This window comes from Crocodylus siamensis, chromosome 4, assembly GCF_052110815.1.
Source record: "Crocodylus siamensis isolate JL-2025a chromosome 4, ASM5211081v1, whole genome shotgun sequence".
Lineage (NCBI taxonomy): Eukaryota > Metazoa > Chordata > Crocodylia > Crocodylidae > Crocodylus > Crocodylus siamensis.
Genome location: NC_143398.1, coordinates 101,103,418 through 101,131,120, shown reverse-complemented (window position 1 = coordinate 101,131,120; position 27,703 = coordinate 101,103,418). Strand labels below are relative to the sequence as shown.

General features: G+C 43.8%; 1 protein-coding gene across 2 annotated transcripts in view; it reads left to right on the top strand.

Annotated features, from left to right (window-relative positions):
* RFX4 (regulatory factor X4) overlaps positions 1-27,703 on the top strand; it is a 126,590-nt gene that overhangs the window by 9,900 nt on the left and 88,987 nt on the right. For both annotated transcript variants that reach the window (XM_090041091.1, XM_090041090.1), the window contains exon 2: positions 18,279-18,365. In XM_090041091.1, coding sequence (XP_089897217.1) covers positions 18,279-18,365 — 87 coding nt within the window. The remainder of the gene's footprint in view (positions 1-18,278; positions 18,366-27,703) is intronic.

Genomic DNA, 27,703 nt, shown 5'->3' with positions numbered 1-27,703 from the left:
ATTTCAAAATTGTTCTGTTCTGTTCTATTCCAGGCCCCATTCTTCAAGTCATTATGTTAAACATCCCATTGATAGCAATGGGAGCTTTGGGTGCTCAAAGCAGTACAGGGTTAAGCTCTTGCATTGTAGCAGCATTTCCATTTTAAATCTTGTTCTTAAGGGGGAGTGTATTTCGGGTGCAAGGATGATCACCAGCATTGAAGAAAACAGGGGTTTTGAGTGAGATGATGACTTCAAGATCAGACCACAAAAATTAATCTAGTTTTAAGAGAAATGTCCTCAAAAACACCAATTTATATTGTTCTATATGCATTTTCTTTCCGCTTATCAGTGACTAGCTTTAAACTCTGGTAAAGCTTGTGCTGATCAGAGTCATTCAGATAGACCTTCTCTATAAGTAGGGTGACTATATGGGACAATGTGAAATCCAGGGCATGCCTCCCCCTGTCTCTCCCCACACTCAAGGCAGGCAGAGGCAGGGGTGGGGCAGTATGGTACACCTCTGATATTACTGTTCAGGCAGCAAAGTGGGTCATTGGCCTGTTAATGACCCATTGTTCTTTACTTCACAAGTGTTAACAATCATCTCCCTTTTTAATAACCATTCTGTTAATCAAGCTAACTTATTTTACTGCAATTTTGCTGTCTGCTAGGACTTCCTATTTCACAGCTTGTGCCATTCCACCTCCCTGCCCTGTGTCCCAGTGCCCCGCACCCAGTGTACTAATTTTAATTTTGACTGGCTGTCTAGGACCGGCCTTCAAAATCCAAGACTGTCCCAGCCAAACCAGGGTGTTTGGTCACCCTATATATTTGGCTGTCTCCAGCACTTGTATTTTAAATACTATGCCTATTGGAGGCCTGATGCTGCAAACTCACTAAAATGTACACATCGGGTACGTGCAGACAGTCGGGGATGGAGATCTGCAACCCACCACCCCACGCTGCCACCTCCCAGGAGCAGGGCCAGGGTGGGGTGAGGGCAGCAGCGACCTATGCAGGCTGCACAGGCACTGCTTGGCTGGCCAGATGTGAAAGGGGGGGATGGTTTCATGTGGTAGCAGCTGGCACCATCCACCACCCTGCACCACCACTCTGTGTTCAGCTGCAGCCTCCCCCCCACCCGCCCCTGCCCCAATGCTTCATCCAGCCGTGCGCCCCCCGTGCTCTGCATCTGGCTGCTAGGGTACACGTATTTAAAAAGGTTGAAAATCCCTGCCATAACAGTTTGCTTTATAGTGGCAATATACTTGTTTTGCTTCTACATAGACTTACAGGGTCTGAACCAACACCCACTGGTGTCAATGGGAGCTTTTCAACTGAACTCAATGATCACTAGTTCTGTATTCTTTGGCTGTGCTACATTTATAGTTCAGTAAACTGGCAAGAATAATTGCAGTGATTTTTTAAAATTATGGTGAGCTAAAGAAACTTGGGGGTAAATATCAGTGCATTGAATTAAATGATATAAAGTGGGTTAAAATATATTCTTCCTGAATTAGATTCACATCTATGCACTATTTAATAATTTCTTGAACTCTACTGAGATACAGGACACAATACGCTGCTGGTGATGAAAGCAACATTCTGGTGTTAGCAAGGGGGAGCAGGAGAAGGGCTTAAATCAGGTCTCCAAATATCTAGCTTCCTACAGACCTATTTTTCTGGGCTCCTAGAATTTCACATGGAAGCTGGATGAGTTTTCTTTGCCCCCGGAGGAAACCCTGGCCCTAGAGGAAGTTCTGCGTGAGAGAGGCCCTGGGTGTGTTTGCATAGACCCTTCACTCCAGTGCAGCTCCTGCTTGGTTCATAGCCAAAAAGTGCAACGCGCAGTGGGAGAGTGGAGTTTTTAAAAAACCCTCCAAAGTACATTGCAAAACAATGGACATGCTTGGTGTCCTCTTGGGAAACTTTAGCTTCCACCTTGTGGCTTCTAAGAACAATGGGGGCTGCAGGGTACTTTAATCATGAAAACATGGCCTTCTGATTTTCCTTTCTCACAGGTGGCAGTAATAAGAAATCCCAGTGTTTTTGGTCAGCTATCTAGGCGAGGTTTCCTGTTTAGATTTTGTTCCTAAACACAGAATGATGGAGATGGTACTTGGGGATCGAGGCACTGGGGGGGATGTCTAATGTAAACATTTTAAAATGGGTTGTGGTCAGGGCAGCAAAGGGCTTTCATTGTAGTGGGAAAGGACTGGGAGGCTGCATTTAGAGAGCATTTTAATCCCATGGATGGAGGAGCAGCCTGTTCACCTCCCCTCTGTGCTGGGTCACTTCCACTATGAGCTCAGCAAACAGACCATCTATTGAGCAGTTAGTATTCAGTGCTGAATATTCAATACTAGACTCTTGTTTTAGTGAATCTAAAGCAAAAAAGAAAGAAGACTCCCTTTTCTTTCTAATATTTCCTGGGCTTGCCTACACACTGCCTGGAAGAGCTGGGGGACTTCTCTGGGAAGGCCAGCCTTGCTGTTGCAGAAATGCTTGTCTAGACCTGTGTTGCTTTCTGAAGGAAAAGGAGAGAGAATGGAAGGCACCGAATTTACTCTGTGGTTGTTTTTTTTTAAATCTCTCACTGTGTGTCTTGCTGGCAAAGCCGAGTTCAAGAAGCCTCTCAGAAATGTACTTGGATTGTAAGGTCTAAGAGACAGGAACTCTCTTACCACTGGTAAATGAAATGCATAGTATGGTAGGACACCAGTTTCTGTTGGGGCCTCTTGTGTGTGATGCATAGCGCCCTCTTAGAAATGTTGGCACCAAATATTCCCTGAGCACGCATTTATTGCAGGGGTGGGGGGAACATTTTCTTTTCTTCTTATCTTCTTGATATAGCTTCTTTTTTATAATTGCTTTTCTTTTCTAAAGTCAGGCGATTCAGGCCCTTCTTTATTTTTCTGCCACATCCTAAGAAGTCAGCCAGGCATCCCTGATAGGGCAGTTCGGTGTGTCTCTCTGACCAAAGGTGCTTATTCTGAGGGGACAGATTTTTCTCAGTATCTTTTCTTGCTCATTCTTTCTCTTTTCTCCATTTTTCTCTTTTCTTCATTTTTTCTTTGGTCTCCTCTCTGTCTTTATCTTCTCTTTCAGCATTCTCTTCTATCTCTGAGCACCTGCTCTTCCATGTTATTTTCTTTTCATCCCTTTTGTCTTCCTCCCCTTTTCCTTCTCCTCCCCAAATGCTCAGTCTTTCGCTTCTTCCCCTCCATATTCCTGCTGGTGATTCTGGTTTTTTGGGTTTTATTTTGGGTGGTTTTGTTTGTTTATTGTACCTCTGATCCTGTTTCTCAGCTTCCTGCTTAGTCATCTTTGCTTGCCTTGTCTGTTGGATTCAGTATCTTCTTGGGTAGAGGTAGAGGTAGAGGTACTTCATGAGCACTTGATATAAACCTGCCCCTTACTGCCTTCATGTTATTCCATCCAACCAAATTACTTTTAACTTCGTGCTTCAGTAAGAAAGGACTGAGTCAGTTACTTGAGGCATTCATGCCTCTTCATGTACATAAGTGAGTTAACAATAATCAAAATGATATTTACCCCAAACTGCTAGTGAGCAGCCACTGATCCCCATGTGACAGAGGTGTCACTTTCTGTAACCCTGTTATGTGGCTGGTCCTAAGAAATTAGTCTCTCCACTGTGTCACCTATTAATTGCACAGTGGCATAGCCTAAGAAGTGAACCAAATCTTGGCAAAAGTGCACCAAGAGAAGCCTTCCCTCACACTGTGAAGGGACCTGACACAGAAAAGGAAATAGTTATACTATTTCTAAGTTTCCTTGGGAAAGGAATATTGCAGAGAAAGGTAAGATCTACCATATTACTACATACAGCATACCCTGAAGCACTGGAGATTTGTAATACATTAAACTGGGTCCATGAGGGTGTTCGCAAACTGTCAGACGTTTTGATGTATACAAAATTATCACTTGAAAAGGGCCTATTTTCTCCATTAGGACTAGCTGAGAGATGAAATGATTGATTATATGTTGCAGAACCATGCAAATTAAGTTATCCATAATAACTTCCATTTACTAGGCCAGGCTGTAGGTCCATCATGCTCTGTAGCCTGTTTCACACAGTGGTGGAGAGCAGATGCTAAGGTGGAGGTGAACAGGGCATTACCAGAATTTTCCAATCCCATTCCTCTCCCATTGCAGTTTCCAGCATTCAAAGGTTTAGGAAGCTTTGATTCAGAAGTTGTACCTCTATCTACCTACTGATGGACCTTTCCTCCAATAATTGGTTCAGTCCCCTTTTGAACTGGGTTAAGCAAAGTCAAATGGTTAGCAGAATGATCAATGAAGGTGTCTATATACAAGCAGATGTGATTAACTCAGTCTGCTGGATTAACCCAGTCTGCTGGAGAGTGGTAATTATGCATCTTGTGTACCACATGGAACCGCTCTAATTAAAGTCCCCCTCCCCACCCGCTGGATCACATGTATAAACCCACTAAGATACCAACTTTATTCTGGTACCACTCATAACTAAGGGCGCTTATACAAGTTACATTTTTCACATGATCACGCCCCTGAAAGTGCTCTACAGCTGTGCCATAACACACATGCATAGCTGCAGACTGCATTTAAAGTGGCTGATCACACAAAAAATTGACCATCCTCAAATAAGGTGTTAGATGAAGGTGCTCTGCTTTAGAGTGCTGTGTTCCCTAGAGTTAATTTTTTACGTTTTGGGCTGGGCTGATACAGCCCTGCCCTGCCCCTGGCTCAGGCCGGGCTCCCTCCAGCTCAGGCCGGGCAGCAAACCCCAGCTGGCAACTCAGAGCTGCTCCTTCCCTCTGCCCCCCTCTGCATTGCTAACAGTCCCAGAGCTTGGGTGGGGGAGGAAATGGGAGGGGAGGGGAGGCCTGGGGAGAAGGGAGGTGCAGGCAGGCTTGATCCTGCTGGCTAGGAGGGCCAGTGCAGGCAAGCTCGACTACCTCCCCCGAGCCCAACAGACAAATGTCTGTTGGGGCAGGGGGTACTCTAACTCATGTCGCTTTATGTAAAGTGCTGTGAGTTAAAGTAGGGGTCTGAACATCTGTCCGCACCCTAAGTGAAAAGAAATGATGCTGCCATGAGATCAGAGAAAGTAACATCCTCCACACTACTGCATGAAAAATTGACTGAATACTGCAAAGAACAGTGGATAGCTACAGGGCTCATAAAAACTCCTTCCCAAATAAAAGCATTAGCAGTAAGCACATCTAATCTGAAATGTGTACAAAGTCTAAAACAATATGGATATAGAGATAAACAGGCCACCAATGATGGGATATGGTAAAATGAACATGTCATCGTAATTCCACACACAGCAAGAGGTCAGAAATGTTAAGCATAATTTATCTGTGTGGTTACTGAGGAGGGGAAGGACAGAGGCTGAGAAGCTTTCTGACTGGATCTGAATGCTGCTGTGGACTGTACAGTTTGCAATAAACACAAGAATCAGATTGCAGAAACCCATAGGTACCATAAGGTTCCTGATTGTGCTTAGTCTGAGATTATGCTTAGTCAAATCTCTTTAATAATAATTAATTCTCTCTTGCTAACGAAGTACTCCTCTAATTTTTTTTAAATGAGCTCTTGACTGACACCCTGAGTGAAAAGATCAATTATTGCAAATTGCAGTTTACTTGCTGTAGGATTCTAAGTGAGTAAATAACAAAATATGATCTATGATTCAGTTTTGCTGTATGGGTTTAAACACACTGAACCAAGCCCTTCCTACATGCTATCAAATGGGTTAGCAGGGAAATCAATACAAAGAGCAAAGAACTGAATAAACAAAACAAAAGAGGCTGGTGGATTCAAGGAGTCCATACTTAGCATTCTTAGAATACCACAACACATCTCACAATGCTTCATTAGGATCACCAGTTCAGAGACTTATAGGCAAAAGGACAAAAACATTCATGCCAATATTTAACACATTTTGTGGACCGAAGACTATTAACTCTGAAGTAGTTCCAACAAAACCATATGCCAGAAAACCAGAACAGAAGAAGTTACTGCAATCAGAATGCCAGATGTTTTGCCTCTGTTGGAAGTGGGAAATAATGTTAGATTTCAAAGAGGAAGTGACTGGCAGGTTGCCAAGGTAATGGCTATACCTTGCACACCAAGATCATGCATTATCATCATCTCTGAGGATAGGCTCTAGTGAAAGAACTGAAGAGAGCTAAACAGAACCAAAGACAAGACCCAGTTTGTTCTGGACATCCAGGAAGTTACTGACAATGCACTGGCAAAAAAAGTATGTGACCAATGACAATAACAATATGAAGAGTAGCAAGCCCAGGCTTCCAGTGGCTGATGTACTCCATCAGTCAAACAGAAACTTTCCTGAGAACAGGAAGTGGGGTATGTGATCATGAAGTCATTGAAAGGTAGTAGCGATTGAAAGATGTTCTTGAAGAGGCAGAGGAGACTTAATTTGCCAAAAGCATGGTCCTTTACTTAAGTTTCTATGATGTTGTTTGTATTAGTCTGTGCTGTTTGGCCTTAGTTGATAAGTCTTATTAACATTTTCTTAACTTTTCTTTTCATTTTTACACTATCCATTGCAATTGGTGTCTATTGGACCCTGCCAAACAACAATGGTGGGATCTTCAATAACTCTGTTCCATATCAGGTGGTTGAGCTTAAATTAAGCTTGGTTTCTTAGCACACCCTTGCTTCAGTGAATAGAGGTTTCAAAGATATCATTATATGTTTTATTTTCCTTTCAAACAAAAGGATATTCTAATAGCTTGCAGAATGTACCTGTAGGTAACATTGCCATTATCTTAACAACCCATACTACAGTGTACTTCTTGGGTGATGGAGATGGTTTGTATATGCAAAACATCAAAATGCTCTGCATCATTATGGTTATTTTTGACTTGGGTGGGAGTGAATCACAATCATATTTTCATGTTGCTGTTCTGCAGTGATTACTTGCCATCACGAAAGGGTGCATTCTGTTGTTGTCTTAGTAATTAGGCTGGTTTTAGTGAATTTTAAAGTACTGAGTTGTGCTCTCTGTTTGTTTGTCTGACATATAGGTTATGACAATACTGTAACATGTAGATTTCTTTTTCTCTCAAAGAAAATAATTAGATTTGTTCTTTTTCTTTTATCTTCATTTTACTCAAAGCATGGTTGTGCATAAAGCTGTAGTTGAGTTCCCACTGTGGTATGAACTATACAAGCATGGGTATGTGATGGTCAAAGCAAATTTAGTGCTTGTGAATATTACTGGATTAGCAATTCTTGAGATGAAAGTTTTATGTCCACAGAATAGGTTTGTCTTGGGCAACACTGATGAAAGCTTTCTTGTGTATCAGTGTGCTTCAGTCTAGGGAAAGAATATTGAAGGTAAGGGGTAGATACAGTCTCCATCAACTGTCTAGTCATGAGCATTTATTCTGAGACATTTTTCCTAAGGACAAGGGTGCCTATCATGAGATTGTTCCTTGACCCATGTGAACTGACCTGGTGATCTTATGGTGAAGCTTGTTCCTAGCAGACAAGCATTCAGATCAGGAAAAAAAATCTTCCAATAATAATATCTGTGTTTGGAAAAGGAGAATGAAGACTCCATATCCTGTAGCCAGTCCCCTGAGCTATCCTGTACCTCTGCCTATCTAGCAGATAAACTTAGCTGTAGCCACACCTTCTTGACTTCAGCTGTCACAAGAACATTTGTATGCAGCTGACTGGGCAAGAACTGGGATGGTTGCCATTTGAAGAAAATGGAAAAACAGGTGCTGCAGAAAGAGGTGATGGCAATTGTTTAATTAAATGGCACTCTTTCCTCTGAGAATGTTTAACTAATACCACATCCTGGTCCAGTGTGTTGCATGAATTACCATCTCTCTGGCTGGACATAAGGAAGAATTTCTTTACTGTCCGAGCCCCCAAGGTCTGGAACAGTCTGCCAGCGGAGGTGGTTCAAGCATCTACATTGAACACCTTCAAGAGTAAATTGGATGCTTATCTTGCTAGGATCCTATGACCCCAGCTGACGTCCTGCCCTTTGGGCAGGGGGCTGGACTCGATGATCTCCCAAGGTCCCTTCCAGCCCTGATGTCTATGAAATCTATGAAATGTAAACTGAATTCTTTAGTAGGGGTGTGTGAAACGAACTGTATTTGATTCATATTTGGATTTGGTCTGAACTGGGGACAATGATATGATTAGTTGATTCAGATCACTGTCCCTGATTCAATTTGGCCGAATCCAAATCTGAAGATTCGATGCTGATTTGGAAAATCAGCGATTCAGCCACAGACACAGATTTAAAGGTACCAGGTATGGCTCATGAACACTGTGATGCTGGGGAGATGGAGCATCCCACAGGAGTGCAGGAGGGCTCCCCACATGCTTGGTGCTGAACCCAGAAGTGAACCAGACATATTTCCAGTCCACTTCCGGATCCACCGGGGAGCATGTGGGGGGCCTCTCTGCACCTCCCTGGCTCTGCAATCAGTTATGGGGGGATCCTGGGTGTCCCCTCCCAGACCAGGAGGCACCAGTTGCTCTCCCCGGTGGACCCGGAAGTGTTTCTGGCCCACTTCTGGGTCTGCTGCCGAGAGCTCTGGGGAGCCCCCTGCACTTCTGTGGGACGCTCCATCCACCCCATCATTGCAGCATTCACAAGCCACCTGGTACATTGAGGTATGTAGAAAAATCATTTAAAGCTGTGTCTGTCTGAATCTTTGAATCTTTCCTAATCTCTCTGAATCAATTTGGAGGGTTCTGATTCAATTCAGAGAGATTAAAGGGTCTCCTGATTTGATACTGATTTGGAGATTTGGCCACCGAATGGGCTGAATCTCTGCCAAACCGAATCGGGGACTGAAACTTCGCACAACCCTATAGTTTAGTTGCTTCTGGATATTAAATATCTCATGGCACTCTTTGCAAGTCTGATGTTAAATCCTGGTGTTCAGACCAATTTCTTCCTCCAGTAACTACAGGCGACTCTCACCATTCATGGGGGATATGTTCTTGAATCCCCCGTGAATGGCAAAATCCACGAATGAGGCACTGCTTTCATGAATGCAGTGCCCCTGGCAGCTGTGGGGGGGCACAGCGCTGATGGCTCCAGGAGGAGCCTGGCGGCAGCAAGTGCAAAGCTCCTGAGGAGCTCCTATAAGTGTATATAGTGTATTTAAAATGCAGGTTCTGGTTTCGTGAATATTTGAAACTGTGAATGCTGACCCGCGAATAGCGAGGGTTTCCCGTACATTCTACATATATATTTTCCCTTGTATTTCAGTCACTTCACACACTCTTTTAAAGCTGCTTTGCAACATTGCTGGAAGGTTATATCCAAAGCTATTAACAAAAATCAGAAGTGGAATAGATTCATATCCTAGTGCAGCCAAACCATCAAAGTTTGTTAGTGGCTGGATCAAAAAAATTGGGTTGGCCTTCGCTAGTTCTTAACAGAGGATAGTTCCTGCTACAGAGATGGCCCTGTCACCATGATGGGCAAACTGAAGTGATCAGTCATCTGTATGAGACAAATCTTGTTCCATATGCGAAACTGAAGCAAATAAATAGTTGTGTTTTTTCTTGTCAGCAAACTGATTGAATATTCTGAGTACAGGAGCCACAAAGGCTTATCAAACAGTGAAATCCACAATCTAGAATTATGATTATAAAGAATAACCTTCCTGTGATTGATTTAAAGCCAATTCCAAGAAATTGGAAATTTATATATGGAAATTTATATATAGTACAGTTCTTAAAAATTCCCAGTCACTGATTATCACACAATCACATAACTTAGGGAAAAGTGTATAGTTTCATAGTGGCTAGCATCCCTACATTGTAGTTGCCTGACAGATGCCAGTAAGAGTAGATAATCATTTTGGCTATTTTGGCCTTAAACTCTATTAATTTTGTTTCAGGACAATTCATGATTATATATAATGTCAGCTACAATTGCCTCTGGCTAACTGCCATGTATTAACCAATTAAAATGTAGGAATTTAAACAAACATACAGTTGTTATCTCAATATACAAATCACTCTAGTCATATTGGCTACTGTAATCTCTCATCTCTAATTAGGCCCTGTGCTGAGAGTTTTTTTAAGAAGTTTGGCAGCAAACAGCAAATAGACCATCTTGGATTTTCACTTCATCAGCTGAAGCAGAAAAAGCCCCAACATTTACATAATATAAAAGAGTGGGGAAAGAAACAACACATAATAAGAATTGAGCTGTCAATCAATCTTCTGAAAAAGAAAAATAGCATAAAAAACAGCCTCAACCTTTTTTTCCTCCCACTTGCCTCCTATAGATCATCAAGGCTCTTGATCCAACAACAGTTGTCATATCCTTGTGTTTGCTTTGAGGAAGTCAGACCCTACCTCCCAGTTCAGTTTTGAAACATAACTTAAACAAAATATACTAATTAGTCAGTAGGAGAAGAGTTGTTGACCATTTTGGATAGAGGAAAGGGTGTGAATAAGAAACAGAAACAAGAAGATAAATAAAAGTTGTGATCCTGCAAAGACTTAAGCATGTGTTTTGACTCCTAAATCTTCAATATATTAATAGTCTCATTTAATGCACTGGCATAACTAGGGAGGACAAGCAGGGTACCTGCCTCAGGCACTGACTTAGAGAGGGCACCAGAATGCCCTCCAGGGGTGTTTGCTATGGCGAGCACAGCACAGACATAGAAGTTGGATAGCCCTGTATTCAGTAGTGTATGTAGGGGAGAAGTCAAGTGGACTGGTCAGTGGTGTAGCGTGGGTCTCTGGAGCCCGAGGGTCAATGCTTATATTTGCACCCTCCCCCAATCCACAGCCAATCACTGAGCCGGGGGTGGTCTCCCAGCAGCCGATCGCTGAACCCAGAAGTGCCGCCGACAAAACCGAGTACCCTCTAGAGGGCCCACCACCGCACCCTGCAGGCTGGCTGGTGCCCAGGGGCATGGCCCTCCCTGTTCTGTCCTGTTGCTACACCACTGGGATTGGTGCCCCCCAGGGATTTTTGCCTGCTGAAGCTTGAGACCACTGCTCCTAGTCCTGTCCCTTATGGTCATAAAGTTGGATATTAAAAATGTTCATAGTAAAATAACTTGAGTGTGACATTGTATGACCCTAGGATTGTGGAAAGCTTCAGTCCCTGATTTGATTCCGTGGAGATTTGGCCTGAATCTCCAAATCTGAATTGAATCAGAGGACCCTTTAATCTCTCCGAATCGATTCAGAGAGATTTAGAAAGATTCGGAGATTCAGACATAGAGACCGCTTTAAATGTTTTTTCTTCATACCTCTAGATAGCAGGGGCTCATAAATACTGCAATGCTGGGGTGCATGGAGTGTCCCACAGAAGCATAGGGGACTCCCCAGCATGCTCAGCAGCAGACCCAGAAGTGGACCAGAAGCGCTTCTGGTCCATTTCCGGGTCCATGAGGGAGCATGCTGGGCTCCCCCTGGCCGTGCCTCCCCAGCTTGGCGACTGGTGACTCCTGGGTCTGTGAGGGGGGCACCCAGGGTCCCCCTGTGGCTGATTGCCAAGCTGGGGGGTATGAGAGGGCCCTCTACATGCTCGGTGGTGATCCCAGAAGTGGATTGGAAGTACTTCTGGTCCATTTCCTGGTTCACTGCCGAGCACATGGAGTGCACTCCCCTGCACTCCCGTGGGACTCCCCATGTGCCCCAGCATTGCAGTGATCATGAGCCGCACCTGCTACCTCAAGGTATGTAGAAAAAACTTTAAAGCCGTGTCTATGTCTAAATTGCTGATTCTCTGAATCAGCATAGAATCTTCAGCTTTGGATTTGGCCAAATCAAATCAGGGACAGTGATCTGAATCAATGAATCAAATCACTGTCCCTGATTTGGGCCAAATCTGAATCAAATAGGGCCCGCTTCGCACACACCTAATGACACAATAATGAAACATATCTTGGCTAATGCATTGGTTTTCAGCCTTTGGCTCTACACTCTCAGAATTCACTTAGTCCAGGAAATGCTTGTTACTGTGAAGGAACTAATTTGTATGAAAATACTCTATAGTTGATCATTTTTGTCTCAACCTATTTTGTAATCAAGAATGAAAAACTGCCTTGGATTCAAGACTGTCAATTACTTCTTGCAGAAATTATGTGACATTTACAAGGAGCTTGCCTTCAGCTCTATGTAAACAAAAATACATAAGCTTGCAAAATATAGAAGGACGATCAATAGATTAATTATGGCCCCCACTTTAATTAATTAATTAATTAATTAATTAAAAGGAAGCTATCATCTTAAAAATAACATTAAATTCACCTTACCTGTAGTCTTAATAAAATTGTGTCTTTGGAAATAACTTTTAAAGGGAAGTGAGGAGTGGCTGGAAGTGTGCTTCCAGCTGAATGGAAAAAGGAATGAGGCCACTAATAGGTGGGAAGCTGCCTCTGTCCCTCTTACAGTAATAAATACCATATATTTCACATACAGTGCACCCTGTAATAACATATGCATCATGTTTTTGAAAGGTAAAATGAAGAAAAAAAAATTCCTTGTAGTAAGTAACTGAGTAGCACCAGCTAGGGAGCCATGCTTACTTATTTTTCCATTCTCTGTGGATTGCTTACAGATTTTACCTTCACTTTTGCTGAGTGGCAGAAACTGGTCTTAACACATTTCTCACATAGAATACGCACAGCAATTTCCAGCAATTGGTATTTGAAAAAATAAGTATGTATCACATGTGAGAAAAGATAGTAAATGTGAATCAGTTAAACTGAATGCCTACCTGCATTCTTATTCTAGGGACATTTCCTGTCCATAATATTCCACCTACAGTCGCAGGACAATGCTTTTAGGCCCACACAATTGGAAGCCATGCCTGTCTAGAGCCCTACTGATATAATTAGGGATCGCTGCACACGTATCTTCCTGTAGGATCAACCTGTATATTATTAACATGGAAGAAATTAGAAAAAATCAAGCAAGCTATTAACTTTTCTTTTTTTCTCTTGTTTTTTTTCCCATTTCACTCATGTGAAAAAATAAAAGTAGTCTTCTTGGCTTTCTTCTTTATTTTATTTATTTAATTAGTGTATTCTTGTCCTATTTGAAACCTCCAAGCCCCTGAGGGGAATGTTACAATTACGGCAAGAAAGTTTGTATTTTTAAAAGATTTTTTTTTTTACATTTAAAAAAAATCTCCACAGATCTTTAGTTTCGGCCTACATGACCTGGCAGGCAGTTTGAACAAAACAATGTAGATGGCATTTTTGGTTTAATTTGCAAATCTCTGCACTTATGCTGTAGTTAGAGCTATATAGGTGGAGCCCTACTAACTTAAAAGCAAAAATACAGGAAATCACAGTGTGGTTTCTGTTGGAATTATTGGGTGCCCAGCACTTTTAAAAATCGCTCACTTATTCAGGTGCTATGTATGGATTTAGGATTTTAACATTAAGGGTTGCTTGCTAACTATCTCACTCCGAGCGCACAGGAAATGTCTAACTTCACCAGTTAGTACAGGCTGCCATAGTTACAAATACTCCACTCAGTTCATCATGCTAGTCACATCCTTTCAGTCACATTTTGTTGTATGCGCTCTAATTTGGCATACTGGCCAAGGGTCTTATGAGCATTTAGACTTGGAGAGTTAGCTTTCAAAGTGCTTTGCTGCTTGTCAGGTCACACATCTTTTCAGACCAGAGGTTAAGTAAGTAAGTAAGGATAAGTACTTTAACTGGGACCACAGAGGAAAGCCCAGGCTGGAGCAGGTAGTGTTGTGAATGATTCAGACTTAGAAGTCTTTAGTGTTGCAATGTGTTAGTAAAATTGTGTTTCATCCTAGAGGTGAGCGCATAGTGGAGAGGTTGTGTGCTCTGTGGTTTGCAAAGTGCTTTGCCTTCTTCGTAAATGAAAATGGTGGCATGGTGGGATTCAACAAACAGTGGGTTCAATTAGTGTAAAAAAAAAAGTATTACCAAGAAAATTGCCACCAAAATAAAACCAGGCCCAAAAGTCTGAAGATAAGGAAAAAACAGCTGTTGCCTGCTCCCAGTGGCTGAGGGAAGGGGACGATTTCTGCTTTACTCCTTCTCAGTTTTCGCTGGAAGGGTGAAGGGAGAGGCCAGAGCAGGGTATCATTTTCTTCCCTTGGAGCTAGCTGCAGCTATTTTTACATTTACCTATGACAACTGGGTTCAATGTTGGGGGCGAGCATACAGACAAAGCAGCTTCCCAAAGAGCCACCACTGAAGAGGAAAAAGGTGGGGCAGCTTTCTTTAAAGCCTCCTACCCCACCCACTACATGTTCCCGAATAACAAGTTTCTCTTCCTTCCCATGGCAGCCTTTGCAGGGCGGAGAAACTGTCCTCTTTCCTACAGTAATTAAACAAGAGGAGAAAGGAAAGGAAATACATAACCCAATTTCGGAGTGCTTTATAAAGCCAGCCATGGAGCAGGGATACTGTGGTCTTCCCCTATTGGCACCCAGGCAGTGTTTGATACCACTAATGAGGCCATCTCCAGCAGGAGCAACAAAACATGAGGAAGAATCTGTCCTAAAGCGAAAACCTGGAAACCTGATTGTAGTGGACGCTTGTGAGTTTGGGCCTTAGTGAAATGTAGTTTAGTCATTAAGGTTCCATTGCAAAGTTTTAAGGCGCTGCCCATGTTGGATGCAATAGGAAGAGAAGGATCCTGACAAACATACAGGGAGAAGTAATCAGATGTGCTTCTGTGTTTGCTTTTGCAGGTTAACAGAAAGATGTAAGAAATCCTGTCCCATTGAACAAAAAGAGAAAATTATAGGGATGAGAAATGTTAGGTTTATTCTCTCCTATGCTCCATATAGTCTAGTGACAGATGTGCTACCTTTGTGCTCAAAACCTGACAGTGGTCTAAAGAAGAGGTGGTGTATGAAAAGAGGAGATTGTTTAAGGGGACAAAGGCCACACCACTGCAAGTTCCCTTCAGGAGCAAACACAAAATACACTTCTAGGCAAGGAAGCTGGCACAACCTGTTTTTCAGGGGCTGAAGAGGTAGAGGACCATGTGGGAAACTAGAACTGGAGACTTAGAGTAGGGTCTAGCAAACACCTGTGATGTATTCCTTCATACTGCTGTTTGGGAATACGCTCCTATGTGGCCCCTCTTGCCTATGAGGTGGGGGTATTGTCATGGATGTTCTTTCACTATGGCTGATCATGGATTTTATTTATTCAGCTTTAACTCTCAGGTGCATGTCCTGCTTTTTCCATTCTGAAGTATACAAATCCAATTAACATTATGAAAATCAAAGCAAAGCAATAAGCTGCATGTTCTGTGCCATCATGCTAGGATTTACCCATTATGATAATAAAGTGTTTAGGCAACTATTTCTAGGGCTTAGTTCCCTCCCTACCCTCGCGCTAATACTTCAGATGTTCCTTTTCTGACAAGTTCCTGTCTTTCTTGTGTAGGCTGATTGGAGTGACTAGAGATGTCATTTCATGATGGGATTGTGCACTAGGGCTGTGAGAAACTTCGAGTGGTGATTTGATTTGGAGGAGATTTGGCCTGATTCAGTGGCCAAATTGCTGAATCTGAATCAAATTAGGGGACCAATTAAAAGGTCCAAATAAATTCAAAGCTCTCCGAATCTTCAGAAAAGATTCGGAGACCTTCGATGATTTGGACAGTCCCCGGTGGCTGCAGCAGGGAGCTTCAGCTGACTCTGAGCTGGTAAGTACTAGAGGCGGGGGAGGGGGATGGAGGAGGGGACCCTTGCCAGCCATCCCCTGCCTGCTTTCCCAGCTCCACCACAGGTGCCCTGACCACCCCAGCTCCTGGTGTTTTTTAAAAAAGCCCCGGTGCTCACCGGGTGCTGCCAGGTGTGGGGGGTGATCCCTGCTGCCCCTACTGTCCCACACTGCATGGGGGGCTTGGCATAAGCCCCCTGACTGCCCCTCTTGCTCCTCCAGCCCCACCCACAGCTGCCCTGCTCTGGGCAGCTCTGGTCCTTTAAGAAAAAAAAACGAGAAAAGCCCTGGGACTCACCACCCCTGCAGTGGCCTCAGAGCTTCAGGGGGGCTGTGGTAGAGCCTCCCCATAGCATGGGGCAGTGGGCGGGCAGCAGGGATCGCCCCCCCCCCCCCACTGGCAGGAATGGTGCGTCCCAGGTTTTTTCATTTTTTTTTAAAGGGCCAGAGTTGGGACTGGCAGGACAGCCATGGGGGGTGGCTGGGGCTGGGTCAGCGGGCTCGTGGTAGAGCCCCCCATGCAATGTTGGGCAGTGGGAGGCAGCAGGGATCACCCCCCTGCCCAGCAGCACCTGCTGAGTCAGGGCTTTTTCTTTAACAAATGGTGGGAGTTGGGACAGGTAGGGTAGCCATTGCTGAGCTGGGGGGATAGGCCTGGCTGATTCAGAAATTCAGAGATTCAGCAGCAGCCAAATCTCTGAATCAGATTCAGCCGAATCGATTTGGGACCATGATTCTAATCACTGAATCGAATCACTGTCCCTCAAATCGGCCGAATCCAAATCTGAAGTGAATACTAACCACTTTACAGAGCCCTATTGTGCAGGTACTCACATGTCCATAAATTCTCTTTTGGCTCTGGTTATTTGCTATTTATTTTTTACTTTGTTCATGTCTACTTAGTTGGTCTGCTTAGTTGGACTGGTACATGGGGCCACTTTTGCAGCCTTTGCTTCTCTCTCTTTTTATCCACCAGTGGTGAAACCCATTGGCTAAGTACAGATAGACAAAAAGCCTGAGGCTGAATTGATTCAGTCTTTGCAGGTTAGTCTAAAATGCAGAGACTAAACTGAGAAACAACTAGACATACGTTTACCTTTGTTTCAGGAAATGCAGCCACATGCCTGCAGTGGCTCAGGTCAGAAGCTGGGGGCAATAAAGCACGGTTCTCTGGCATGTAGCTCGCATGGGTTATGTGTTTGCTTCCTCTTCCTGCTGCCCCCAAGATCTCTGGTATTTGCAGTCCACAATCTCAGCAGCAGGACTCTGCAAGGTTGCTCATCACTTCCTCTTCCTGCTTTTAGGTGCCTCTGTGATTTGTAGTCCACAGTCACAGTTAGAAGTAACTTCCAGTAAGTTTAGCAGGGCAGGGCAGTTCTGTATTCAGGGGAATGAGGGTTTAGCCCCTCCCTGCTGCCCCAGACCCCAGCTGGGGTTTGCCTGGGGGAAGGGGCAGTCCCTGCCTCCCCATTCCTCACCCCTCCAACCCTTCTCTGCTGGAGCAGACAGCCCAGCCCAGCCCAGTCCAGGGCTGGAAAGTATGCTGGGATGCTGGGGGACTCTGATTTAATTTGAACCAGGCAGCGGTCTGGGACAGAAGTGTCATAAACTGGTTTGACCCAAATCAGTTAAGTCTGATACTACTTTCAACCAGGTTTATCTTAAACCAGTTTCAGCCATTTTGTAACTAGTTTATGTACACCAAACCTGTATTCCGTTACAGGTTTACATCAGCTTCAGATCACTTAAACTGGTTAATGTGTAATTTCTGTCCCTAGCCATTGTGGCCAATCTTTACTCCTTCCTGCTTGTGTATATGACAGTACTGTACTGATATTCTGACATTATACTGAAGTAATGCCCAGATGTCCCAGTCAGAATCAGGGCTACAAACTCTATGAATTGTTCTATGAACTGTACTAGCAAATAGCTAGGAAGACACAGTCCTTGCCTTTGTGGCCCAGGGTCCCAATCCTGTAATCAGCATGGGCTGATGCATGCACCTTTACAGAGTGAAAGTCCATGCAGGCATAGCACCCACTGCACCATCCTTATTCTGGGACTGAACCTGAGAAGGGGAAATTTGAGCTTTGATTCCTCAAAGACTTAAGCATATGCTTAGTTGTATGCAAATGGAGAATCCTAGTGAAGTCAATAATGAGACTATCCGCATGTATAAGTCTCCACAATACTGAGACCGAAGAATGTACATGTAGCGTTCTTGTTTCAATTGCTTACATAATTTTCAGGATAATCCAGGAGATTAGGGCCCCATAAATTTTGTCACATTACATTAGTATTAGTGGAATAAAGGGCTTTGACAATCAGATAAATTATTAGTTTCCACAAGGAAGAGTTGTAATGTGTATGGGTACATCTTGGTCTGGATTTTTTCTGAAGAAAGAACAAAGATTTTTCTTGACAATAACATCAGATGAGGCAAGCCTTACTTGAAGTCCTGCAGAAAGTCATCTCTAAAGTTGTAGTGTTGTTTTGTATCCTTAACATCAGATGATTCAAATGCTGCTGCTGTTTTTTTTTTTTTTAAACCAAAAGACCAAAACAACTTCTGTTATTTTGCAGAGAGTTGGATTGAAAGATGTCTCAATGAAAGTGAAAACAAACGTTATTCCAGTCACACCTCTCTGGGGAATGTTTCTAATGATGAAAGTAAGTACTTTCTATTCATTTTAAATAAGTGTATGGGGATGTCCAAGTGCAAACTCTAATACTCACATATGTCATCATGACACTGATGATAATTATATTCAAAAGCCATCTTTGCCTTGTCATTATATTTACTATATGAAGAGCAATTTGTGCGTTGCAGTTAGATACACAGTGCTGTCTTCTGAGGCAGTGATTTGGTAAATGAACTGATAAACTGTTGTACCGTGTAAAAGTACTTTGTTTACTATGCAAGTAATTTTAAGAGGTGATTTAAAGTTATTCTTATTTGTGTTCAGATAGCAGATATTAGGACTCCACTGTACTAGACGCTGTATAAACACACAACAAAAAGACAAAGTCCACCCCAAACAGCTGACAGTCTAAGTAATGTGAATTAATATACCATTCAGGATTCCAAACCCTACCATTTCAGGTGTTTCAGCACCTGTAGTCTAGAGTGCCAAGTGACTGATGTCTGATAATTTTATACGTTATCTTATCATTAGAATATTTGCTACACTCCTGTTAAAATGTATTAAAAGGGAAGCTAGGGGGGATCTATTCAGCTAGATCTAGGATACTAGGAGTCAGGACCTCAAAAGAGCTATGCATGGTATCATAGGTTTGTAGGCAAAGAACTGACTGCAGGATTGAAGTCTCGTTGTGTAAAAGTGATGACGTCTAAAACAGAACTGTTAGGATTAGGTCTTTAGCAAGTCCATCTGTTTGGCTTTTAATGGATAAATACTGGATATGTTAGATACAAAGGAAAAATATATAGCAGTTTAATAAATCTTACCTATATATCAAATTTTATTTATTTATGGTTTCACAATTTAAAGAGAGAATGTCAGGTTAAAAGTCACATGTTAAACATGCCCTTGCCTGGGCTACTTATAAAACCTTGATACCAAAGGGAAACTGTCAGTTTTTACAATATGACATATTTCTCTCACTTTTTAAAATTATGCTAATTGTATGCGTTTCTTGGAACAAGAATGGGGTGCAATGGTAGACCTCCAGGTGTCTCACTACAGCTCTGGAAGAACAAGTCCAATCCCTGTTCTGGACTTAGGTCAGCCTGAGTAGCCTGTCATATCTGTAAAAAGGGGACCTAGTCATCTGGGTGGGGAGTCCAAGGCTGCTGCATGTGATGCTGGCCACGTGACTCCCTTGCAAGTCATTGGCTACAGAAATTGGTGCGTCTTAACCACACTGTCCCAATGGGCTGGTGGAATGTGTTGAACCTTTTACCTTTTAACAAAACTAAGTGAAAGACAGAAAGAAAAGTTCAAGAATGTTTAATTCAACATTTATTTTTTACCATTAGTATTATTTTTTTTCTCTCGTGTCCCTAAATTCTGAGAGAGCAAATCAACTACCTTAGTCCTTTCTGTATTTCTGGAGTCACTCCAAGCTGCAGTATATATTGGAGTTTTAAACATAGCAGGGGAAAGCATAAGTCTAACAAACTTTTGAATTTTTAAAAATCAAATATGTTTACTCTATTGAAACCTTAAACAAAACCCAAACCTATTTTTTGATCTAAGCATCTGTTGGGTATTGCAGTCCCTTGTGGACCTGAAGGACGCCGCCTGCCACTCGACTAGGTTATTATCTGCTCTAATTGAGGATCTTACACGCCATGTTTCGCCTGCCATGACTTGATGTTAATGGAGTTGGTTCATATACCTTGATGTGTAGTCCAATTATCAGTCTCACCGACATCCTGCGAGGTCCCTAGTTTTCTGAGGGCTCCACCGCCCCTACACCCTCGCTTGTTCCACCGGGTGGTGGCCAGCCAGTTGGTCCGGCCAGATGTCCTCAGTTCCGCTCAAACAATCAACAAAAGAAAGGTTAAAAAGAAAACACGAAAATAGAGAAGGCTCTCCTGGCCTGTGTCACTGCTCCGGCTGTCTGCAGCCACACTCGAAACCAACCCTGACCTTTGTCGGGTCAGTCTCTCTTGTTGGCTCGCTCTCTTTCTCTGAGAGCCCCTTGTAGAGCTTGCCACGATTTCTCTTAACAGCTTAAGTCTATACTATTGGCTTGTGCCACTATTACATGTACTATGGTGCCCCAAAGTCAATGGTGCCCCTCTATTAGGGTTATTACGGTACCCTTCCCACCAGCCAGCTCCCGGCGGGTAAACAAACAGTTCTACTCCCCGCAGGGACCAGTGACGTGGGTTCCAAAACCCCGCTGGGGTTTTGCTCTCTGCCAGGCGCTCCTACCAGCACTCACCATTGCTTTTAGAGTTCCCTGCAGCGTGTGCCGGCGTGCTCCACCTCCTCCTCCTCCTCTTTCCGGTTCTGCGTTGTTGCTTCCTGCCTGTCCCGGGCTCGTCTTTGTACTGGCGGGGGAATTCTCGGCCCCTCCCTTCCCGACACACCTGGGTAAGGGGAATCTCTGCCGGGCTCCTTGGGGCTGCGGACCTGGGGCCGCTGAACCTTTGATTCGCCCGTGAGCCTTGGAGCCTGGTGGCTCCTTCTCTCTCTCACAGCATCCTAATAAGTTTCCATTGCAAAATTTTTTTTCTGTGAGGGAAAATTATTATATGACCCAAGTCATCAGTTCCTCTGTGGGCTACTGTGATATGGCTAGGTCACAATGCAATAATTCAGTAGTCCTTAAGCTTTTTCTGAACTGTGACTTTGCTCTCCTGTTTGCTCAGGGATGTAGTTGGGGCATCCTCCACATTACAAATCTGGAATGATAATGGTGTTTGGAATTTGATGACATTTGTTCACAAGCCACAGGTTGAAAACCCGTTGTAATTCTCCAGAGCACTTGATACAACTTTGTTTGAGAATTGCTCATTTAACAGGATTCATTTTAAGAAATTAGGGCTTTCTTCGCATTGAGTTGATCTCGCTAAATAACATTCTAGCAGATTTACAATAAGAAAAGTACATAGTTGCTGTCCATTTTGTAGCTCTGGGGATTATTTATAACTTTGAGATCACGGCATGCAAGGCTGTTTTGCTTGGTCTACCACAGCTGGCATACACCAGCTGTCCAGAGACTGGTCTGGCTGTGACAGGCAGTGGGCAGGCTGCAAACAACTGTACCAGGCTCCAGAGCCCCAGCTGAGCTCTATGGCATGTGTACCTCTGGGTGGACAGGAGGGAAGGGGCCAGGGTTGTGCTGCCCCAGGCCCCTCCCTTGCCATAAACCCTGAGGAGCGTGTGCAGCTGCTGCCACCACAGAGCCAGTACTGGGGCTCTGGACCCCAGTGCAGTTGTTTACAGCCTGCCCACTGTCTGCTATGAGCAGCCTGGCCTCTGTGGCCAGCAGTGGCTGCACACGTGCCTCAGGGCCCATGGCAGGGAAGGGGCTAGGACAGTGCAACCCTGGCCCCTCGCCCATCATCCACCCAGGAGCATGCATGCACCCGTCACCAGCAACGAGGATCAGGCCCCTTGTGGCTCCCCTGCTGCCTGCCCCTGGCACACCAAGTCAAGGCATCAGTTGGGGCTGGGGTGTTTTTAGCACTCCAGTCAAAAATCTTGCTGACCCCTGGGCCAAAGGCTGAGCCTGTCGTATACATATTGTTTGTGGGCTAGAGCAAGGGTTAATCAAACTTAATGGAAAAATTCCTGTTGACTTGAGTGAGCTTCAGATCAGGGCTGGAACCAAAGCCAATAGGGGCCTTGTTACACATTAATTTTAGGCAGTGTGGAGCTCTTAACCCCTGGCTTGTCCACACATTAACACCTGAAACTACTTTTAAGCACACTTTAGGTACTCCAGGGCAGATTTCTCTCTGATCTGTGTTATCCAGCTCATGTTCCATTAATGTGTGGCCGCTCCCCACAGATGAGCTGCCCAAGTTGCAGTCCTCTAGCATGCCAAGATGCAGTGCTTCCCCCCACCTCCCTGCTCTTGTTCTGCATAGACAAGCTTTCCACTGCCTGAACTCTATTGCCCCCTGGCAGTTCTGGTGCCAAGCCAACTCTCCCTCCCACCACTTGGGGTATGACTTTCTCACCCCCAGGGGTGCAACTCCATGCAAACAGCCTGCAGAGCACACACCAGCTAGCCAGGCCACAGGGCATAGACAGGTCCAGGAGTGGGATCTAGAGCAGTGGGAGGGGGTTCAACATAGGAGATAGATTGGGTCCCCACGAGCTGGGCTGTGTGTAGATGAAATGAGAGGCATGTGTGCACAACACTTTAAAGCAGGCTAAATGCTTTTGCACCACTTTAATGGTGCCAGTGTTTGCATGCCTCAGTGGCATATTGCACATGAATTCCAGCTGCTACAGGAAATTTGGTGGTGTAATGCATCTTAAATGACTTGAGGCGCAACAAACTAAAACATCCTCAAGGAGTTTTAGTTTGCTGCCCCTGCAGCCATGGAGTGAAGCACCAGGCTCCATGCAGCTCTGCGGCTCTTCAGGAGGGCCTGCAGGCAGCCTGGCAGCACCCCAGGGCAGTAGGGTCGCGCAAGAAAAGCAGTGAGTCTTATCTTTTTTTCCCCTCCTGGAGCCTTCCTGCCTGCCTGAGCTGTGCCAGGTGCCTGGGGGCAGGTGCTGCCTGAGGGGGAGGGCTGCTGCTGCCATGGAGGGAAGCAGCAGCCCCCCTGCAGCCCAGGGACCGCTCTGCCTGCCAGCAGCTCATCCTCCCCTCCCTGCCAGAGGCAGGTAAGTCAATGGGGTGTGTGCACAACGCGAGGGGTTAATCATCCCTAAATTAAAGCTGTGTTCTTTAAAACCCACCGCTTCAATTTAGGGTCCCTGTTTCATCTACACATGCCCCTGGGCAATAGTTCCCTCAAAAGCACCTTCCAGCACTGCTCCCACCTCCCAGCCACCCTGGGAAGCACAACCAGCACCCCTCACACTCTGATCCCCCGTCCCAATTTATTAAAACATGAGACCTTCTTTCATTTACTTCCTCTTTATTTCGTTTTACATTTATTTTCTTTTTTACTTTTTTTATTTTATTCCTCAGTGACTGATTTCCTTCATTTCACCACCCTTCCCTATCCCCATTTCTTCTCCACCTCCCAGTTTCATGTTCCTACCCCACAATCCATCTCTCACACTGCCCACCCTCTCCCTGCCACCCCTTACCTAGATCAAAGATGGAAGCCTGTCCTGACTCACCAGCCCTGTAGGGACAACTCACAGCTGTAGCTCCTAGTTAGTCCCCTGCTCGCCAGCCCTCTAGTGCCAAGTGACAGCTGTGCAGGTGGGGGACAGTCAGAGAAGGTTTTTAGCCTTAAGGTGTAACTGCTCCAAACTTGAACGGGCACTAACACCTATCAATATTTGAGCAGTCCAAAGTGCAATGTGTAACAAGGCCTTAGGAGTCCTTCCTATGACTTGGGGCTTTGGGGCCTGAATGTTTATTGAAAAAAACATATATAACACAGGCCACTTGTACTTCTGACATATTTGGGGTAAAGCTGTAATTTAGTGAACTCTGTAATATGGATAGGATTAAATACATATTTTTTTTCATGATATGTAACCTTTTGTTCCTGATGTGATGCTATGCAGATTTGGTCTTACCTGGTGGGATATTGTTTCCATTATAGAAGCAGCTATTTTTCTTTTGTTATAGGGGAAGTAGTAAACCCCCTCTTACTACCCATTACATTGCTGGGCCAAGGAAATTTCATACACACTGCCTTCCAATATATTATAATAGACCTTCTTAGAGTCAGGGTCAGAACAAGAAGAATTGTGTTTCATGTATCTTGGTGTCGATTCTGCTTCACAGTGCTCCTTTAAATCTCTCAGAGCAAAGGAAGTTTTTATGATCCTGCAACAATATCTCAGATGTCTTCACTGTCAGCTTGCTGTGGTGATGCCAAAGCATGGCTCAGCATTCATACCTAATCTCAGGCTTTTAACCTGCATCTTAATGCTTTGGTTGGGGAGTGGAATTTATTCAGTTTTTTTGGACTGACTTGCCAATCACAGGACTTTTCATGTGGATGCAGAAGCCACGGATATATGCTCCACACCAAAGAAGTGCCATGGAATAGACATTCCTAAATTAGAGGGTTTAGTGTTTTTGTGTCTTATTTTTAATTTGAAGCAGTAGTCCAACTCCAGCATCCAGTATCTAATATTTTGTATCCTGTCTTCAGTAGTGGTTTGTACCTGATTCTTAGATTCATTCATAGATTCATAGAAGTAGGGTCGGAGGGGACCTGAGCAGATCATCTAGTCTGACCCCCTGCCCCAGACTAGATGGCCGATGGCACAGCATGTGCAAAAAAACCCTTCAACCCCCCCCCCCAAGTGTTATGAAATAATCCATCCTTTGAAGAAATGTTCTTCCTAATTTCCCATTGGTTAGTGGGTCCAAATGTTTTTTCCCCATTGTTTAATGTGACTGGTGATCTTCAGCCATCAACCTTAGTGATGTGTAGGTTGAATCTACATGTGCATTTAACTGCACAGTAGACTAATTTGCTGCAGTGTGAAGTGTCGCAGTCTGTACATGCAACGCTATTTGATCTCAGCAGACTAATTTTTGCTACTGTAAAATAGTACTGTCAGAGACAGTGCTCTTACGGTGACAAAAATAACTCCACCTAAATGCACAGGTAGACACTGACCAGGTACATGAAAACTGCCAGCCCTGATACTACCTGACACCGCCACCCAGAGCCCAGCACTGACTCCCTGGAGCCCTGCCCACCTGGGGCTGCTCTGCCTCAGCACTGCTGTGGTCCCAGGAGCATGTGAAGACATTGGGCCTGGGAGCAGCTGACTCCAGCGCAAACTGTGCCAGAGTTTATCACCTCGCCTTAATGGCATGTGTAGATGCACCCATAAAGTGGCAGTGAGTTCCATCAACTGATTTTGTTAAGTTCAGAATTGTTTCCTTTCTTTCTTGAAAGAGATTACTTCCTTTCTTCCTTCCTTCCTTCCTATATTTCCATTTTCCTGCTTTCCCTTGTCCTCACTCATACTTTCTAGAAGTTTGCTACATGTCTCCAGTGTTATGTGTACCTAGGTTTAAGAAACTGTGTGAGATTATTCTAAAACATCTGGTCCTGGCCACTAACAGAGATGGGATACTGGATTAAGTGATTTGGTTGCCATGTAGAAGATCCTGTCTTACCAGTTTTGCATTTTTAAGCCATTGAATGGTAACAAGGTACAACCTTTTGTGAGGTTATTGAACTTGAGTTTTAAGCCATTGTCAGGATGTAGGTATGTGTGTTTTTCTAGGTTTATGAGATTCCTAGTTCAGCTCTCTATCCAGCCTGCTTGATAGTAAGGTCCAGGTTTCTGTGAGGTTATTTGCTGATTACCTCTAGTTCACTGGGCTGATGTCAAAATACCATCTTCTGAGAAGTGACTGTCTCAGCACTTCTAGCTTGCTGTGCTAGCGTTATGGCAGAGGGTTCTGAAGGTTGCCAGCTCAGCACCATTAGCTAAACCCAAGCCTTGTTCAGCTGAAACAAGTCTCCTTTCTTTCCATTTATTGTAAGAGGAAAAGAAAATAAACACCTTGCTCAGCTATAAGGACAATCAATCATTGCAAGGTCCAGGACAAGGTAGTGGCTTCAAGATAGTAAGCATTCTGCTACTACGTTCCTTCTCAACTTTGGGCCCTATTCTTTTTTCCGTTGTCCAACCATGCTCATGCACCGTTGCTTCCAAACTACCATGTTGCTGTGCATTCAGCATCCACTAGGCACTGACAGGCAACAGGAGGGAGAAGTTTTTGAGAAAACCACATGGTCTCCCTCACATCCTATAGATAAGGGGTTGCTGCAATTGGAGGTCTAAATTCCATTTCCAGCCAAAATAAGGCATCGTTCATGTTGTTCTCCGTACTTCAGCAGACTCCAATAACCTTTAGAGTTTGGGAAGAGAATTTACAATTTAGGGCTTTTTGAAGATTTCAGTTTTCACATTATCTAAATATGCTAGTAAATTAATTATAGTGTAATTAAGGATTTTCATAGCATCATGTGATAGTCAAAATTCAAAATGTAGATGTTAGCAAATAAATAAAGTTAAATTTGTGGAGAACATTATTTATAACTGAAAAGAATCCTCTCCATCTTACTTTTGTATTGGCAAATCCATTAGGAATTAGAATTTATACAAAAATTGCCTGATCATATTTTTATATATATAAAATATGTGTAGCCTTCATTTTTTTGGTGGAAAATCAACAATTGTGACAAAACTTAGTTGAACATTTCTCTTAAAATCAATTTTCTGAACATGCCTATTCAATTATGCTTGTGTTCCAAAACCTCATAGGTGCTTCTGAAAATCATACCCTGCATAAGCACCCTCCCTTGAGGGCCAGAATTTTACGCATGGCTATGTCACAGTAATCCCTTATGATTACTTAGTTAGGCAGAAGGAAGGACAGTGTGGCACTTTTAGGCTATATAGTGACATACTGCCCTGCTTCTTGGCTAACTTAATCACAGATAACTACCTCTCAGAAATTAGCTTGTTTTAGCACTGGGCCAACCACTCTTAAGACTATTTAGGGAAAAGAGTCTGTTCAGCTGAAAGCTGAGGGACTGTTCAGCTTGATCCAAGGAGCTCATATTCCCACACAGACTTTCCTGAGTACTGTTGGCTACTGGGGAAATATCAAGAGATGGTACCCTTCATGATATTCTGGCAAGGATAAGGGAACTTTTGTCGCCATCTCCATGGCAGAAGACAGAGACTGAAGACAGCATTTTTCAAAAGTGTTCACTAATTGGTCTGTGGGCACCCAACCTTGCATTTCTATCCCCTGCAAACTGACTCTGAGAATCAGGGATTCTTTCAAGCTAGGTTCCCAAAACTTAAAGCAATCAAAATTAGCAGACATACTGAAAGTCTTAGACTACAGACCCTAAACTGAAAGCCATGAAACAAAATTTCCAGTCAGAAGGAGAACAAAGGCATTAGCCAGGGACATTTCTATTGGGGATAGAGAGAACAAGATCCCATTGCACCTCCATGTCCCAAAAATATTTCTTGGATCAGCTTCTCTCTCCCAGTCTGGGAACTGCAGGGGGAAGTGAGGGAAGCCAACTTTCCTTTTTGTGATTTGAAAGAGGGTCAAAGTCTTGTGCCAATCGTGTATAAAAAGAATTACACAAGTTTCAGAGACCTGGTTAGGGTGGCCATCGTAGAGGACAGTCTGGTTGTCCTCTATTGATACAAAACTGGACACCTTTATGTCCTCTATTTTTTTTTTTTAAGAGAAAAATAGAGGACATAAAGGCGCTGGGTTTCGTATCAATAGAAGACAGAGTAGCAGAAAACTGGACTGTTCTCTGATGGCCATCCTAGACCTGGTGTTGGATGTTTCTCTTCCCATCCCCATTACTATTTGGTGTTTATAGGGGC